At 39.6% G+C, this 19,191-nt stretch overlaps 1 protein-coding gene across 2 annotated transcripts in view; it reads right to left on the bottom strand.

The window, feature by feature from the left end:
• Positions 1-3,758: 3,758 nt before the first annotated feature.
• Positions 3,759-19,191, bottom strand: part of LOC148017371 (nicotinate phosphoribosyltransferase 2-like) — a 109,408-nt gene continuing 93,975 nt past the window's right edge. Inside the window, exons 10-16 of one of the 2 annotated variants that reach the window (XM_087662595.1) lie at positions 6,192-6,250; positions 5,543-5,717; positions 5,286-5,420; positions 5,053-5,151; positions 4,548-4,656; positions 4,351-4,463; positions 3,759-4,267 (exon numbers count right to left, since the gene is read on the bottom strand). In XM_087662595.1, the coding sequence (XP_087518721.1) occupies positions 4,190-4,267; positions 4,351-4,463; positions 4,548-4,656; positions 5,053-5,151; positions 5,286-5,420; positions 5,543-5,717; positions 6,192-6,250 (768 nt within the window). In that variant the 3' untranslated portion in view covers positions 3,759-4,189. The remainder of the gene's footprint in view (positions 4,268-4,350; positions 4,464-4,547; positions 4,657-5,052; positions 5,152-5,285; positions 5,421-5,542; positions 5,718-6,191; positions 6,251-19,191) is intronic. The other variant, XM_087662594.1, reaches the window with a different exon arrangement.

Here is a 19,191-nt window from a genome sequence, read left to right on the forward strand (position 1 = left end):
GGGCTTTAGGATTTAGGGTCCCTTCCATAAGTTGGGTGCACATTCCACCTTTTAGGCTCTTGATTGGTCCCTTTCTAATACATGTATGTGCCTTATGTTAATTGGATCTCTTTCAAAAAAAATGAATATGGAAGATCGCCACCTCCAATCTCTTATACTTGGCAAGAGGTTTTCCTAACTATCCTAGCATATTTTATAATTTGCATGGTGACCTCAACTCTCAGACTAATATTACAAAAGTAAGCATGCAGCTATAAATAATTGAACTACATTGCAAATGGTAGTGCCAGAGTAATACAATGCACTTCAAAAAATATCATCCTTTCCAACTTAATTTTGGCACATTGCACTTGCACTTGACCGTCATTCTTCTTCACCATTGTGGTTAACACATAGAATTGAGTATAGAGAGAATGCATTATTCAAGACTAGAAAATGAGCCAATTATGTGAGAAGTATCTTGATCTTAGAGAGTGGAAAACTAGAAAGAATAAGCATCCATATTAGCCCCATTGTGGTTGCCTCTTATGGAAGCCAATAGTGTGACAAAAGCTCATGATATATATACAATGAGCATACTCGTTTGGAAAATCTTATGCCCTCTATTTATTGTGTGCCATCACCTTTCTCTCTCAAATGTTTTTGTCTCATTCTTGAAACCCATGTAGCATAAGAACGTTGTGTTTTAGATGAAATTCAACATTGAAAGGGTTGAGGAAAAAGCTATACTTTTTGCACATGATTAATACAATTTAGAATCATTCTACTTTCAAGTTGAATGTGATTATCTTAGAGAATCAAATTCAAGGAAACATTGGGTAATCTAACTTCATTTTATTATGTCGAACTGTGTATTGTTAAGTTGTGACCCACTTTGTGATATCTAATTATTCCACCTACAATCAATGACTTCCTTCATATGTGGGTGGTTTCTTCATTTAGCCTAGTTGCATAATTTTAGCATTGGATTTAAGTCATGTATGGTTCTCTAAATAGTAGACTCTAGCTTGTTGGTTCTCTTAAGCCCTAGGGTTTGGATGTTTTCTTTGGCCTTTTATTGAAGTAAGTGGCTTCACTTAATGATTAGATAGTTGATGTACAATTTGGACTAGTATTAAACTTGGATATTTGACATGATATCTATCAAAATGTGTGAGTTACATTGTTACTTATTTGTGCAAGATAAATAAAACCAATTATTAAATTTATAATAAAATAATAAACACATTAGAAAGTTACATAGATGAGGTAAACTTCTTATACGGACACACATTACGAGGCAAGTGTAGTACAACAATGCATTGTTATTATTTCTTGGTTGAGTGCCGATTTGGATCAAAGTGGGCACACTTTGGCATTTGTGTAATGGTTTGGTACTTGTTGCGTAATCTTGAGGGAATTTTTGGTACTCTGAGAAAGTACAATTATACTTCAATAGAGAAGTATTTGGCTGCAGATTTTTATTCATTACTGACAACATTGCACATTAGGGAACTAATGATCAAAGCAACATCCTTGGTGTTCTCACTTAGGAGGACAAACTTGATGGAGCAAACTACCCGTTGTGGAGTTTTATGGTATATAACCTTCTCGTAGTGAAGGACTCGTGGGACTATGTTATAGGTGATTTGTAGCGACTAGGAGGCCTTCCACCTTAAACGCCTCGACGTAATGCTAGAGGACAGGTTGTTGGTGCTGCTACCCCTTCTTCATCCATTAGGGTGGTGGAAAGATGTACACTATTTGGCCAATGCTCTAGAGAGAGGGACTTAGGCCCCTTGGAACGATTATGATCGCCTCTGTAGTCTTGATAGGTCATTGAGAAATTGGCCTACATCCTTTTTCCAATGCCTTGACTGCTTTGGGATGGAAAATCTTAAGAAAAAGAAAAGAAAAATGGCTTAGGCTTGTTTGCAATCCCTTTATAAGGAGTATTGACCTAAAAAGAAACACGATCGTAGAGAGTTTCTCTGTCCCACATGCAAACCCTAATTTGAAAGGCCCTAAACTTTCTACAAATAGACTGGCTGCCCTTCCGTTCAGTCAATCTCATTTTTATCGTTCACAAGTGTTATAGCTTCACCATTCATACCATGTTCATGGAGGATATCTCAACCAAAGTTGTTCATCATCATGCTCTTATCCTTATCATTAGGCATCTACTGTCCAACCATCCACTACTAACTTGAACTTTTTCAAGCTATCTCAACATTGTTGGTCAATTAAACGGTTGCTATCTATATTATTTTTTGTGTATATTGTTGGTTGCTGCACCGAAACCTATGTTTCAACCTAATCAACTGCCACCTATAACTGGCAATATATCCTGACTTAGAGACCATGAACCCCTAAGTACTATCCTTGCATCATTGGGGGAATTCGAATCCTAACTTAGAGATCATGAACCTTACAAGTGCTATCCTTGCATCTTTGGGGGGGAGGGAGTAACGAGGAGGATAAGGGACAAAGAGAATATATTATTCTCATGATTAGGAGGGCTTTAGTTCGAAAGCTAATATATAATTATCAAAAAAACATCGATAACACCAACATAATCACACCATTCAAATAGCAATGTTAATTAGTAAAATTGCTAAGAAGAAAGATTCCAAGCATAACAATACCTTTAAAGAATAAACAAATGTGATAAGAAAACATATATTATGTTTTAATGAATTTTGAATCTTTGAACAAGGTCTTAAGAGGAGATACGTATGTAGAGGAAATAAATATTACTTGCATAGTTAAAGCCAATCTAATAGCATTGTTCACAAGCAATGCTAATTACTAAAATAGGTAAGAAAAGAGATTCTAAGAGTAATCAAATATTTATAAGACTAGTAAAATGTCATGAGAAAACCCATATTTAATTTAAAAAATTTTCGAATCATAACATAGTAAACATAATTTATGTGAGAGAAAAAATTCGTTTCAATTGTCTTAGGTAGAGTACCTAGTGAATTACCCTCTTAAGTTGGGTCTTTGGAGAGCCCTATATTACTTAATATCAATCACATTTCAAGTTGCTTTGACTTACACGATATTAGGAACTATAGCACAATTGAACTAGTGAAATGCCTTCATTTTTCAAGACATCGATGGAGATAAGGAACACATTAATACTTGCAAGGCATGCTACTTTAGCAAGTGTCATCAGATGCAATTGTTATTTTACTTGAGTATGCTAATTCTTGAATTTTGGCCATTATATACCATTGCTCTTGTTTTGCCTAAGGAGTATGCTAATTCTTGGATGTTGGCTCTTTCTCTAGTTCATTTTCAGTTCTAAGTCTTTGGTCTTTATGATAAGACGCAATCTTCATCTTAACATATTTAGGCAAAATGCTAATATTGGGTCAGCCTCTATACATTGACAAAGAAAAAGTGCAATGAAGCAATGGTCTTTGTAGGTTACGGAGGAAAAAAGGCAATGGAGGAGACAAAGAATGACATCATGTAGAGAAAGGAGGGAGATATAGAAGGCAAAGAGGACTTGGTTCCCCTCAGCTCCCTCAATCCTGATTACAAAAGTTTTGGAAAAGAAAAACGAAAAACAAAACAGAGACAGAGAGGAAAAGAGAACCGCAATGTGTAGTAGTGGACTTTAATTCAATTGATCTACTGGGTAGCATGCATCAGCCATGACACACTCTTGCCAGCAATGTTAACAAACTTCACACCTAAAGGACATACTTTAATTGTTGAATTACATCTTTATTGATTTTTGAGGGTAAGGAACCATGCACCACACGTATATTCATTCTCGCAACTCCAAGCCTTACTGATATTTCCCCCATTTTTCTTATTAACCATGGCAAAGAGATGCCAAACAAGCACACCAGCCCCTAAAGCCTCACACAAGGGCCATGCTGGATCAAAGTTAGGATCATACATCCCATTAATTCTAGCCTTTTGATTACCGTTCTACAACATTATTGTACAAATGGATGCATGATGTGCATGCATGTACACGAACAGGTACATCTGTAGTGTAAAGGCCTTTGATGGTTGAACAAAGGCCTTGATGCATTAGCCTGACTGTCATCGTGATTCACTCATGCCCCAAAATAGCATGCCTTATTGAATATTAATGCAACAAAATTGGAAACTTTACATGAAGTTTATTTAATGTGCTACTGAGAGAATTCATCCCGTCATGTACAATCAAGATAGATGCTGTTATTTCTGATCACCGGAGCTCCCCAACTGGAGCTTCATTTAGCCACAGAAAATGAATGAAATCGTACAACTTTCCAGTGACACTCACCTGTTGCAAGGGGAAAAACCGCAAGAATGGGTAATCAGCACAAGATCATCACCATGATATGCAATTGAACCAGGAATGCATACCTTGTATGGTGTAGGGTTTAAGCTCCGGAGATGGTCAGATCGCATGGCAGCTAGCTGTTCTCTGCAACGTGTGCGCACCTCTTCCAATGTAGGCAATCTTTCCAGAGGAACTCCTATTGTCATGGAAATCAAAAGGGTTTTAAAATGAGGCAAATTATCACAGTACTTTCAATCGTTATCCACTCCTGCAGGCATACCTGACTTCCCAGCCCAGTAACATTTGTACAACTTCTCCACCCTTTGAGGAACAACATGGGCCCTTTTAGATTCACTGAAAGGATGTCTGCAAAGCAACCGCTCACCAACCTGTTCCACAATTGGAGACACGAAATCCTTATGTGCTTATTTCAGGAGAAATGTCAAACATGGAGATTGTATTCATCTGCTAGCTTAGGTGATCTGTCCAAGCTTGCCAATTATTGATTGTGATTGCATAAAGCTCTGGCCCTACTTTTGCATCACACGAACCCACGTTTCCTTAACTTGCCAAAGTGCCAAATCTTGCCAATATCACATCATGCTTTTTTGCCATCTAAATGCAATAATGTATGTTTCTTAGGAGTGTATCTGATGCTTGTAAGAAGATATGGTTTACTGAAACTAACAGCTGCAATTAGACTCATAGCACAACCACATCTGATAGTTGGGGAAAAAGCTTCCTTTATTACAAACATGAACGGTTAAACTGCTAGATTATGATACCTTTGGAGGAGGTTCATCTTGTCCCTTCATGATATCAACCAGCGCATAACCTTCTATACCGTACAACCGGTAACTTTCTTTTTTACAGGGAATTGTTACCTGTGGTTTCAAAATAAAGCAAAGAAATCAAATGGTTTATAAATGGGGTACAGGTTGTAAGAAATGACCCTGCCAGAAAAATTGAATTAAGCAAAAGAAGAAAAAGTTCAAAGAACACTGCAAGAATATGTCACCTTTTCAATGTCTTGGGACAACTTCATTCGTGGTTGCTTATTAATCTCCACAAGCTTGTAGACACATCCAAGAGCTGGCTGAGTTGAGCAAGTTACAAGGTGTGTTCCTATTCCAAAAGCATCAATCTCATGGCCCTGTTTGCTGTTATTTCATTAGTTTGAAACTTGGCATACCAGATCAAAAAGATAACAAGTGTTATGCAGTGCTTCAGGTTTTACATAGCATGTGGTGTGCATACATCACAAACTCACTATACCTGTTTGTTAAGAGCTTCAAGGGTCTCTTCGTTTATATCATTGCTTGCAGTTATAATGAGGTTTTCAAAGCTAGGAGCACCAAACTCCTTTCCAATCACTCTAAATATTTTACGAGTTTCTTTTGACAGGTAAGCCAGGTCCCCAGAGTCTAGTCTGATTCCCAGTGCTTTATACCTGATAAAAGTAGAAACACTGGTGAAAGCTTACTCTGAAATAACCCGGATAGTGACTGCTTTTTCCAATTCAGGCACCCAAAATATAACTTTCTCAAGAGTAGTTTTAATACATGCTACCTCTTGAGCACTACCCCACAGCTTAATTCCAAGGGGCCAAATGAACAAAAGCATTAAAAATGAATGCTTTCCAGCAGTAAATGCTTGAGAACTAAAACTTGTCTAAAATTTGAGCAGATTTCTAAAATTAAAATGGGAAAGAGTTATGTGAGATTCCTACATCAACCAAATTCCTGAAACTTTAAATTTCATGAGTTCAAGATTTTGAGCTGTATTTGTTCCTTGAGACAACAAAATCTTGAAACATAAACTTTCAACTAATGTGCACGATATTCTCTCGGGAGAAAACATCAGTTCCCAAACCATGGCATAAAATAGCTGTATCCAAAGTAATAGAAAGACATAAAAACCTTACCCTAGTTCATGCAGGGCAAGAGCAACAGCACAAAAATTTGGAACACCACTCCTCAGAACCTGAAACATGCAAAATTTTCTTCTGAGATTACTTTACAATACCTAGGTGAGTCCTCTAATATAAGGTAAACATTACTTCACAGTCATACAAAGGCTAGACAGCTATTCTAGCATCTGAGAAATTTATGCTACATGAACCAGTTGCTGTAATGCAGAACCTTGAAGTACTTCAATAAATAAACTCAGCGTGCATGAATTGGGCATCATGAATTACAGAGAAAAGGGCTTACATCTTTCATCAAGGCATGTAATGTTAGCAGATTGTACATCTCATGGGTGAGTCTGTGTATTTGAGTGGGCTTTTCACATTTTGTGCCAGAGAGAGGATCAAAACTGGCCACCCAGATTGTGGGCACCAGTTCCTCTTCCATGAGGTGCCCTCTTTTTGGGCTGGTCACTTCCGTACTTCCTGTGTCTATTTATAGGCAGGCTCCCCCTTTGTCATGTATTCACATCAGTGCATCCTGGTGGAGAGAGGGAGACCATGCCCACTGCTAGCACTTGGAGCTCAAGCTTTGAACCATCTTGTGCCTCAATATATAGATTTCATTTCCCGAGCATATTCTTCTGGAGTTCTTTTGTTCTTTGCAGTCTATTACCACAGTTTCTCGTGCTTCTATTTTTGCCCCCCTATTCTGACATGTAAATGTACATGTATGTGTACTTGGGATTCCTCAGTAAATGTTACCATTTTTAAGGTGCTTCCTGGATTTCACTTACAAGTACAGCATGACACCACAGCTGATAACCGTGCTAATAACCAGTTGTGACATCCAGAACCACTCAATGTAGCATGTGTAGTGAAGCCTCAACAGAGTAAACCAATTAAACCCTGAAAGTAACCCACAAAATGGGTTGAAGACTGAAGCTATTATTCCCTTTGATCGTGGCTCAAGCAGGCAAGGTTTATCTTTGATTTTCCTTTTTGCTTCTTTCTTGGTTATACCAAATTGGGTATCTTCCCAAATGGCAAGTCTCACCTCTGAAATGTTTGTTAGATAGCTACATGAAAAATACTAGAATGGTACCATGGGGAGATGACAGCATAACTAAAGGCTAACAATCTCCCAAATCTAACTTATCAACAGAACTGCTCAAGTAAAATTTGTCCCAAGTCAAGAAGATGGGAGTCTTTCAATGTCTTTGGTACAAACAACTGGCTCAAAAAGTTCTATCAGACACATCATGGCTACAACCGTACCTCAGCCCTTTTGATCTCACATCTTCAGCACCAGCTCTGCAATAGCTCATTGCCATCATCATTTGCAGTCATCTTGCCCACCACTCCTCGAACCGTGTTTAGTTCCAATGCTAAAATATACTGTAATAGATTCCCATGGAGCATCTGAATCCAGTGGAAGAGATTGCAGTAATCCTAGAGTCTTCTTCCTATCATACTTGGCTTGGCTTTTGATATGCTAAACAACCTTATGCAAGACATAGAAGAAGGGTAGCTACTTAAAGTGCAATTGAGCATTTCTTTTATTGACCAACATTACAAAGAGATATACATAACTGCTTTAAGCACTTTATGTCCAATAGAAAGAGTAATACAATGGCGATTATTTACGAAAAGGTAATAGTCTTTGATGAAATAATCTGATGAGAACCTACTTGCTGTAAATTTGCCCAAACTACTACAAAATCAACATCTTGGCTATAAGTATTCTTCATTATTTGAAAATCTTCATAATGGGCCACTATAATAGTTACAATGCGAGGCACTCTGGAAAGTGTATCAACAACTACATTATGTTTTCCCTGAATATACATAATTTGAAAATGAAACATAAATAAGAAATTTTCTCATCTTACATGCTTCTCTTGCAAATGCTTATGAGTCTTAAAATACTCCGAGCTTTGATGATCAATTTTTATAAGGAATTCATTGCCTAAAAGATAATGCTTCCATATCTTCAAACCATGAACCACAACTAAGAGCTTCTTTTCATAAGTATCATATATTTTCTCCATATCATTTAGGTAATGGCTTTCAAATGCTTCAGCATGGCCTTTTTGATTTAGCATTGCACCAATACAAATGGTTTTATAAACTCTGGAATGGTAAGAATAGAGGTCCAAAAGTAAGGTTGTTTTCAACTTTTTGAAGGCTACCTTCTCTTTCTCCCTCCATTGGAAGGAGCTATTTTTCTTTGTAAGGTCATACAAAAGAGAAGACATGTGAAAAATGCTTGATGAAACGGTGATAAAAGGAGCATAAGCCAAAAAAAGATAGCATCTCATGTACATCATAAAGATTAGACCACTTTTAAATTATCTTAATCTTTTTAGGATCTATATGAATTCCTTCAGAAGAGAGCAAATTCACAAATTCACTCTTTCTACCATTTATCAAGAGTTCATTTTGTTGAAATAGTTGTTGAACGATCTCCATGACTTGACAGTACTTGTTACACTTATCATGTTCCTCCTAAGTTCTAGTATAAACACTCTCTTGTTCACAAGAACCCATCAGTGGGTGTGGTACTTAACCTTAGGGATTGTACTTTCATGATCATTCTCACAGAGTGGATGTGAGCTTCCAACACTCCTCTCTTACTGTTCACTTATTTATTGCAAGTGTGTATGAGTGTGCACATGCTGCTAAACCCTAACCTAACAATGGTATCAGAGTCATACCTCTCAGCTACCACTTCTCTCCTTCTTCTCGGTTTACATAAACCATTGCTTCTCTCCTTCTTCTAGATTTACGTGCCACCTTCAATTCGAGCTCGACTACCTGCGACGTATCTACGCTAGTAATGTCAGGCACTATTTACTCTGTGACGTCCATCCAACAAGCACAGTCAGCCTCCATGATAGTTTTCTACTAAGCTCACATGCACAAAAGCTAACACGACAACTTGTTTTGCTCTCTGCATGCACCAATAAGCCTGTCGCCTCTACCCAACAATCTGTTTTCCTATTGAATCATTAAGACTACCCCATCAGGCTCGAATCTGTCATCTACTCCCATCAAGCAAAAACATGCCGTTTATTGCCCATCAAATTGCCAACAATTGCATGCCACATTGCCTATTTGCCCTGGCAGTCTACTTGACAGCACCTTTCTCCTCACGCCACGTCATCTACTCCCGGCACGTCACGAACAACTACACACATGCCGACAAGCAGCCCCAACAACCTCTGCCACATTACACTTGACTATTAATGTCATGACAGCCTTCGCAAATCTATCGCTTGACATCCGACATTATTTTACATTAAAATATTCAGCTCTCAACCCTTAATCGACATTAAGCCACTTAAAATTACTCCTCTTTGTGCACTGTCCCTAAAAAGCATAAAATTTGGGGATTTTACAGCAACACAAATTTCCCCCAAATTTCTTCAAGAATTTCAGGGCTTTTTCTTGAAAACCCCAAATCTCATGAAAATTTTGGGGATTTTACATTCCGTGCTCAAAAATCACTCGATTCTTTGTTTCGGTTGTCTTAGGTAGGGTAGCTAGTGAGAATATTACCCTATCAAGTAGGGTTTTTGGAGAGCCCTATATTGCTTAATATCAATCATATTTCAAGTTGCCTTAATATACACGATATTGGGAACTATGGCACAATTGAACTAGCGAAATGCCTTCATTTTTCAAGCCATCGGTGGAGATAAGAAACACATTAATACTTGCAAGGCATGCTACTTTTGCAAGTGTCATCATATGCCATTGTTATTATTTTACCTGAGTATGCTAATTCTTGGATTTTAGCCATCATATGCCATTGTTGTTGTTTTACCTAAGGAGTATGCTAATTCTTGGATTTTGGCTCTTTCTCTAGTTCATTTTCAATTCTAAGTCCTTCATCTTTATAATGAGGCGCAATCTTCATCTTAACATAATTGGGTAAATGTTAATGTTGGGTCAGCCGCTATACATTGATAAAGAAAAAAGGCAATGAAGCAAAGGTCTTTGTAGGTTACGAAGGAAAAAAGGCGAGGGAGGGGACGAAGAATGGAGACATCAAGTAGAGAAAGGAGGGAGATGTAGGAGGCAAAGAGAACTTGGTTTACCTCTGCTCCCTCAATCTTGATTACAAAAGTAGGTGAAAAGAAAAACCAAAAACAAAACAAAGAGGTAAAGAGGAAAAGAAAACCGCAATGTGTATCAGTGGACACTTAATTCAATTGATCTACTGGGTAGCGTGCATCAGCCATGACACACTCTTGCCAACAATATTAACAAACTTCACACCTAAAGAACATACTTTAATTGTTGAATCGATGCATGGTTCCTTACCCTAAGAAATCAATAAAGATGGAATTCAACAATTAAAGTATGTCCGTTAGGTGTGAAGTTTGTTAACATTGCTGGCAAGAGAGTGTCATGGCTAATTCACGCTCCCCAGTAGATCAATTGAATTAAAGTTCACCGGTACACATTGCGGTTCTCTTTTCCTCTCTACCTCTCTATTTTGTCTTCCATTTTTCTTTTCACTTACTTTTGTAATCAAGATTGAGAGAGCTGAGGTAAACCAGGTCCGCTTTGCCTCCTACATCTCCCTCCTTTCTCTACATAATGTCTCCATTCTTCGTCCCCTCCCTCACCTTTTATCCTTTGTAACCTAGAAAGACCATTGCTTCATTGTCTTTTTCCTTTGTCAATGTATAGAGGCTAACCGAATATTTGCATTTTATCTAAATATGTTAAGATGAAGACTGTGCCTCTTCGTAAAGACCAAGGACTTAGAACTGAAAATGAACTAAAGAAAGAGCCAAAATCCAAGAATTAGCATACTCCTTAGGTAAAATAACACCAATGGCATATGATGGCCAAAATCCAAAAATTAGCAAACTCGAGTAAAATAACAACAAAGGCATATGATGACACTTGTCAAAGTAGCATGTCTTGCAAGTATTAATGTGTTCCTTATCTCCATCGATGACTTAAAAAATGAAGGCGTTTCACTAGTTCAATTGTGCCATAGTTCCCAATATCGTGCATGTTAAAGCAACTTCAAATGTAATTGTTATTAAGCAATATAGGGCTCTCCAAAAACCCAACTTGACAAGGTAATATTCTCACTAGCTACCGTATCTAAGACAACTGAAACAAAGAATCATAGTCAATCCCATGTTGTTGGGCATATACCCTTTGGCAACAAGACATGCCTTGTAGCGATCAATGCTACCATTAGATTTGGGTTTTAATTTGTAAACCCACTTAGTGCCTACCACGCTTGCTAGCAGCCAAGTCACATAACTCCCACGTGCCCTTTTTCTCAATAGAGTTAAACTCCGATTGCATAGCTGCCATCCAATATTCGTTTTGTAAAATATTGTGTAGAGAAATAGGTTCTTCATTGCATGCAGTAGCTACGAGTGCCTACGCAACAAAGTTACCCTATGCATGGCGAGTGGCCGTTCTAGTTCTATCGGGAAGAGAAACGGGCTATTCGTTGTCTAGTAATGTATCTAACACCCATCTAGGAATTGTTTTAGCTCTGTGAATAACAACAATCTCATCGGCCACTTCATAATCAGCAATGCCTTGATCAATAGGGTGAAAATCAGGTTGTTACTCACCATGTGTTTGTTGTTGATTTTGCTGTTGTAAACCCTCAATAGGTTGCTGAAATTGACAAAAATCAAGGCAACAAACTGTCAAACATGTCTAGAGGCTCCACATTGAGCTCATTTTGGTAGTCCATGAAGGACAGACCAACGTGTTCAACAAATACCACATCTCTACCAACAAAAATCTTGTTGGAGGATTGGTACAAGTAATACCCTTTACTTTCTACACTTAACCAATAAAAATGCATTTGAAAACCTTGTCTTCCAGTTTATGTCTTCTTGGTTGTGGCATCAAAGCATATATACTAAACAACCAAAGACACGAATATGTGACACCAATTGTTTCCAGTCATTCCAAACCTCATTAGGCGTACATTCAGCCAATGCTTTAGTTAGGCTGCAATTCAGCACATACAATGCACACATGATTGCATCAAGCGAAAATTTTGGGGGCAGCTTATTGTGTGACAGCATACAATGTGCCATTTCCATCAAAGTGCGATTTTTTCTTTCAGCTACACTGTCTTGTTGAGGTGTGGAAGGCGTAGTACACTGATGGATAATGCCCCTATCAACCAAAAAGGAGTTGAACTCCCGTGATATATATTCCCCCCCTCGATTGGTACATAGTGTAATTAGCTTGCATCCAGTGCCATTTTCAGTGAAGGCCAAGAATGTTTTAAAGCATGCAAGCACTTCACATTTGTGCCTCAAAGCATATGCCCAACAATGACGAGTCATGTCATCAATGAAGGTAACAAAGTACAAGTATCTTTCGATGGATTTGACACACATGGGCCCACAAACATCACTATGCACAAGCTGTAATTTCTTATCAGCATGCATAGAACCAACCTTGGGAATGAAGCACGATGCATTTTGCCAAGTAAATAACTTTCACATACATTGTGAGTAGATGCTTTCAAGAAAGGGAGATCAGGCACCATATTTTTGCTTTTGAGACAAATCAAATTGCCATAATTAAAATGACCAAACAGGACATGCCAAAACTTCGTGTCATCTGCAATGGTGGCATCAAACTATACTGCATCCTTTGATGGTCTCCTCAATCAAGCTAATAGAGTCCATTGTATCAAGTACTAGTGATAACAAGGGCATCCCCATCACTACACTCACAGACACTGCATCGATCCATGTGGAATTTGACCACAAAGCCAACACATGCAATGGCTGAAATTGAAAGCATTTTTTTCTTTATGCTTAGCACATACAAGACATTTTCAAGCATGATAGTTTTCCCATCCACTATAATAATGGGAATCTGACCAATGCCTTGAATTGCATACGAAGCATTGTTTGCACATACAATGGATCCCCCCTTTTGTACATTTGCATATGATACAAACAAGTTACAAAAGAACGTTATATACTTAGAAGCTCCACTGTCTAAATACCATATGCTGCAATTTTTTGCAATTAACTGAAAGACCATGCTCATGTAAAGAAGGATCATACGAGCAACGCACAATAAAGGCATAACACTAAACAATGTCCAAGCTTGCCAAATGTGCAGTTGCATCCTTCGCATTTGCTGAATTTTCAACAACACTTATGCCTAATTGCTTCTTCTTTTCACTTGCCATCCTTTTTCTATATTCTTCAATAACATGCCCCTTCTTCCTGCAATAATTGCACCTCTTTTTCTTAGCAACATCATCCTTGGTGCATAAGGAGTCCATAGAAAAATCCACTTTGCCTTTTCCCTTCGAGTTTGAATGCTATCATGACGTCCCTTTGTTTCAATGGCTGGCTACAAATACTTGATTATCTATACTTCTACTAGAAGTGATTCAGCCTTGATTGAGCTTCTTGCAACAATAGCGATACCAATGCATCAAATGTGTGTGCATTAGCATCTCCTTTTGCGATTAGTGTAGTGGCAAAGCTCTGATAAGTATCAAGTGGACCCAACCAAGACTGTAGATACAAGAGATGCATCAAGAATGATTTCATCAATATTAGCAAGTTGCTCCATAATGTACTTGACTCGTGTAAGGTATGCATCCACAGAATCACCTTCTGTCATGTGCTCCATCTCAAGCCGCTTACATAGATAGGCAACACGAGCCTCATTACGCACCCGATACAACAAAGCAAGCTTATCCCAAACATCCTTGACCGTCGTACACAACTAAATGTACAGGATAACTTATCTATTGCACAAGAGTGCAATCAAAGCATAAGCTTCAACATCACACCCATCCCATTTTAAATGATCTGCTATGGGAGGTGTAGGAGGAGCTGGAGCAAAAGATCCACTGATGATGGTAGATGAGCTGGAAAAACTTGTGATATTTTGTGTAGCTAGGCCTATCGGCCTAACTTTTGAACCACATACTGAAGGGGAGAGAGTGCACAATGGAGTGTGAGATCGAGGCACGAGCTACAAAGCTGAGAGTTAGAAAGAGTGAGCTCAGAGATAGGTGTACCAGATCGTGATGGTACACAAAGAATAAAAGAATGTATTTATATGTTAGGGTACAATAAGGGTGTGTTCACACCTGTATGACTATATACATGAAGACGAAGGGACTTTACACCCAACAACATCCCACTTAAAGGTCCGAAGTGGCACCTTTAAGCTAACCAACTCCCACTAAACAAATGTATGACTATATACATGAAGACGAAGGGACTTTACACCCAACAACCTCCCACTTAAAGGTTCAAAGTGGCACCTTTACGCTAACCAACTCCTACTAAATGAATGCAATGCTCATGCTGAGCCTCTGCAAGACACTCAGTGAGAACATCTGTAGGGTTATCTTGGGTTTTGACCTTAGTCAATGTGACAAGACTATCGTCCAAGACCTGTCGAATGAAGCGATACCGAACATCTAGTGTTTGATACGTGCATGGAACATGGCATTCTTAGCCAGACATACTGCACTCTGGCTATCACAACCAAGCACTGGAGTACGTGAAGAAAGACCAAAATCCTTGACCAAAGGGCCGAGCCAAATAGCTTCCTTAGAAGCTTCTGTGGCTGAAATATATGCAGCTTCTGTAGTAATCAGTGCCACAATTTTCTGCAATCTTAAACACAGAGAGATAGCCCCACCAACCAAAGTATAAACATACCCACTGGTAGATTTCCTAGTGTCAAGATCTCTTGCCATGTCCGAATCACAAAATCCCTGCAACTCTAGTGTACCCTTTCCATAGCATGTATTGTTGAGTGTTGAAATGACTTGTTTTTTGGCTGATTTTTGTTGTTTTTGAGAGCTGAATGGTTGATTTTATGGGATGATTGGTTGATTTAGAAGTGGATTGAGAGTGTTTTGAATGATAATGATTGTGTTTTGGAAGATCATGATGTTTGTTGATGGTTCTGTGATATTCTGATAGGTTCTGAATGGTTCTGTATACCTTCTGTTTTGTTCTGATTGTCTTCTGTAAGGAGGGATGAAGTATTGATCGATGAAGAATGAGATATTGTGAAAGTTTATTGAATGGTTTGTGAGAGTTTGAAATGGTTTGAGAATGAGTTATGTGGTTTTGATGACCTTCTGTAATCTTCTGTAGGTCTTCTGTAGAGCTTCTGTTTCTGTTCTGTTTCTGTTCTGTTCTGTACTGTAGCTGTTCTGGTACTGTTCTGTAGACTGTTCTGTATGCTTCTGTAAGTGTTTTGTGGAATGTATGTGTGACTTTGGGGAAAGTTTTCTAGCCTTGGAAAGAGGTGAATACAAGTGCAAAAGAGCTGAAAGAAGTGGAAGAAGTAGCTGCTGAAGACTCAAGAGAAGACTAGAGTGAAGTGACAGTAGTGAGCTGTGAAGAGACACTGTAGTGGCTCTGGTGACCCTTCATATCAGACATACCTCTTGGGAGGGGTATCCACGACCTAAGAGTGATTATTGAGAGTAATTTTTGGGAGATTGTAGTGAGGATATGATGTATTATTGATGGAGAGAGAGAGAGAGAGTCAGAGATAGTCAATTCTACTCAAACAGAGTGATTGTATATGAGAGATTGAGAGAGAAAACTATGAAGATATTGAAGATGAATACTATGTGATGTATTTCCATTCAAAGATGGTGTATTTCTTTGTTTTCTTTGTTCTATTGATGGATTTTGTGAAGATGTTGAAGAATATGGTTGATTCTATTAAAAACCGTGGGAGGTCTACATGATGCTGCATGAAGATTTGTTGTGCCTGGTGTTCTTTTCTTCATTGTGATCGTATGAAATATGATAAACAAGCTTGTTGATGTTACAAGATAGATTTTCTTGCCAGAGAATTCCCTTTTCCTTGGTGTTCCTCTCGGGGCTCCATGTTTTTGGTGCGCAGCCGGGGAAACTTGCCATCAACAAGCACCAAAAGAGGCTGAAAATGAAGGAATTGGCATTGCCAAGAAGAGAAGAATTCAATGGATGTTTGTAAAGTTCCTTCTTCCACTGAAGAGTTGGAATTCCTCATAATCAAAGCCACTTTCCACAAGAAGTTCATCCCACAATAGCGGAAACACATCACCATCATGATGCATGCTCTATGTGGTGGACAGTTTCCTCTTCCTATTGAAGCAGCAGAAACTTGCATCTTGGTGGCAAACTGTTTGGGAACAAACTGAAGAGCAGAAACAGAGAGAATGAACATCCATGGAAGATTTGGCATTCATTGAGAAGTTTCCAGACAACATCAAGTGGGAGATTGTGAAGAAGCTTCAGGAGTCTTGGTCTGTAGAGGTTCACAAAGACAATAAGGAAAAGAGTTGGAATTTGTTCGTGGATGCTCAACAGCAAGATACATGGGATGCTTGGTGTACTGATAATCTTCTGTTTGTTCAATTAGCAACCCACTGGAAGTTGGTAGACAGAGTGTTTTTCACAACATACACTATTGAAACCATCAGAAGCTGGCATTACTATGATGATGGCACCACCACCATGCTCAGACGTATGCATTTTGACACCTTCAGAACCGAATACCTTCCTCTGTGCAGTGGCATGAAAGCAGAATTCAGGGACGTTGAAAAGAAAGAAGTAGAAGAAATGTTGGCAAGAGAGTCCTCCAGAGACTGAAGCCTTCTGTTAACCCTCTGTGGAGCACTAACAACATAGTGGAATCAACCCCCTGATGAATGACGCAATAAAAAGGCAAGCGTTAGAACGAGTCCAGAGGTACGTGAGAAGAGAGAAAGCAAAAATCAAGGCTGAGAGCGAGCTCGCAGCAGAAGCCGCCTTTGACGCCCTTGCGGAACTCTTTACAGAAGTCCCAATGGCACATCAAGCCCTTCCTCCTCCTGCTGGAGGTCCACTTCCAAGCCAGATCCGTTCTGGAAATATTGATGACAGACCAGCGAATGTAGTCCCATTGCCAGTTTTTAAGGGAGAGTACAATGAAGACCTCGATCTTCATGTAGCAGAGTTTATGGTAGCATGTGTGGCTAACAATGCCAAAACCCCTGAGCATTGGTTAGCAATATTTCCCGCCACTTTCAAGGGCGCGGCGTTTCAGTGGTATGAGAGACAAGCAGCAGGAACTTTTGGCACATGGGACGACCTGAAGTTGGCTTTCCTCACTAAATTCAGGCGTGAAGGTTTTGAAGAGCGGATGAGAGAGGAATTTATGAACCTAAGTCAGTCCTCTGGAGAAAGAGTGAAAGCCTATGTCTCACGAATGGAATCCATCCTGAAGAGATGGACTAACCATAATCTAGATGATGGCATTCAAAAGGGGGTATTTCTCAGAGGATTACAACCAGAAGTCCGTAAGTTTGTGGAGCTGCAAAGACCAGCCACCCTGCAAGCTGCAACAGAAGGTGCAAGACTGTACGATGAAGTGGAAGCTAGATTAGCAATGAATACAGGAAGAGGAGTCCTACCTCCTCTGGTGCCAGGAATGATGTACCCACCAAATGCAGTCCCAGGGACTGTTCCCTACCCCTACCAACAGATGCCCTCGGTATCACAGTACAGTGCACCAAATCCACAGTGGCCACAAGCCATGCCTCAAATGATGGCTCAACCACAACAACAATGGTCCCAACCAATTTCCTCAATGCCAAATCAGCAGCAACAGTGGAATCCTACCAACTGGAGCCAACAGCCAACAGTTCAAACAGGAGCTCTGAATCAGAACCAGAACAGAGACCCCTCTGTACCAGCCCAACCCGTTTATGCAGTAATTACAGAGACTCCTCAAAACCCTCCTGCCAGTAAGTCCGGAGGAGAAAGCTTGAAGGATTATTTATCCAACTCAGTTGCAAACATTAAAAAGGAGTTGATGGATGTGATTACAGAGCAACTACAGACGCTGAAAGTGAATACCGCAAGCATATCCAATGTTGCAGGAGCAGGAAGAGATGTGATGCGGTCAAATACTTGGTGTGGTAAGTGTCATCAAGCAGGTCATTTAGCCACTGAATGTACACGGAAACCAACCATCCCTGGAGCCTTCTGTTCCTACTGTTTGCGGAAGAATCATACAGAGGACATTTGCTCTCTGAAGGAGATGCATGATAGGAGAAGGAAGGAAGAAGACGCAAGATTCAACCTGCTGGAATCCAAAATGACCATACAAGATATTGGACCCAAGCCTAGAGAGTTTGGTCCTAATTTCGGACCCAGAAGATTTCCTTCCCAAAGTTACAGAGGAAGACAGTCTAGCGGTGGTCAGAGATCAGAAGTGGAGTGTTACAGATGCGGAGAAAAGGGACACATTTCACCAAATTGTCCAAATCCTCGAAGGTCAGTGGATTACAAGCCCTTGTGCAGTCGATGCAAAGGAGAAGGCCACACTGCAAAAGACTGTCCAAGCCCAGCCCCAGTGAAAAACAGTGCTACTGATAGTCCGTCCAAGGCCCAAGAGCCTACCTCCAATTTAGTGAAATTGGAAGTTGCTGCCATCACGCGTGCAAAGCAGAAGGACCCACCTATCCAGAAAGAAAATAACCCTCCTGCCAGAACAGTGAAGTTCAATCTTCCACTAGAAGAACAGAACAGAACAGAGCCTAACAGTGCCGTACAGAGCCCTACAGTGCCACAGAGAGTTACAGAGACAGTTACAGAGACAGGACCAGAGGTCCAGGATACAGAAGAGGAGGACGTGCCACAAGTGGCAGAAGAAGTTCCTGTAATTCCTCTGATGGAAGAAAGAGGGAAAATGAAAATGGGTGTTGCCCCATTCCCTAACCGATTAGAGAAGCCAGTGGATCCTATTAAGGAATACGATCTGGTCAGAGATCTAGATACCTTTAGACCAAACCTCACATTTCGACAATTATTGATGTTGTCTCCCAGTTGCCGGAAAAGATTCAAAAGTATACTGACAAAAAGACGTGGTTTAAGGATTGCTCCCTCAACAGTAACAAAGTCCAACAAGGCTCCAGAGCCTGTAAAAGAAGTGGATGTGGCTAATGCTTTTCTAGATCCGGGTACTCCAGAGACTGGCG

The sequence above is a fragment of the Lygodium microphyllum genome, chromosome 22 (genome assembly GCF_053477565.2).
Source record: "Lygodium microphyllum isolate KBCC chromosome 22, Lygodium_microphyllum_v1.1.10, whole genome shotgun sequence".
Lineage (NCBI taxonomy): Eukaryota > Viridiplantae > Streptophyta > Polypodiopsida > Schizaeales > Lygodiaceae > Lygodium > Lygodium microphyllum.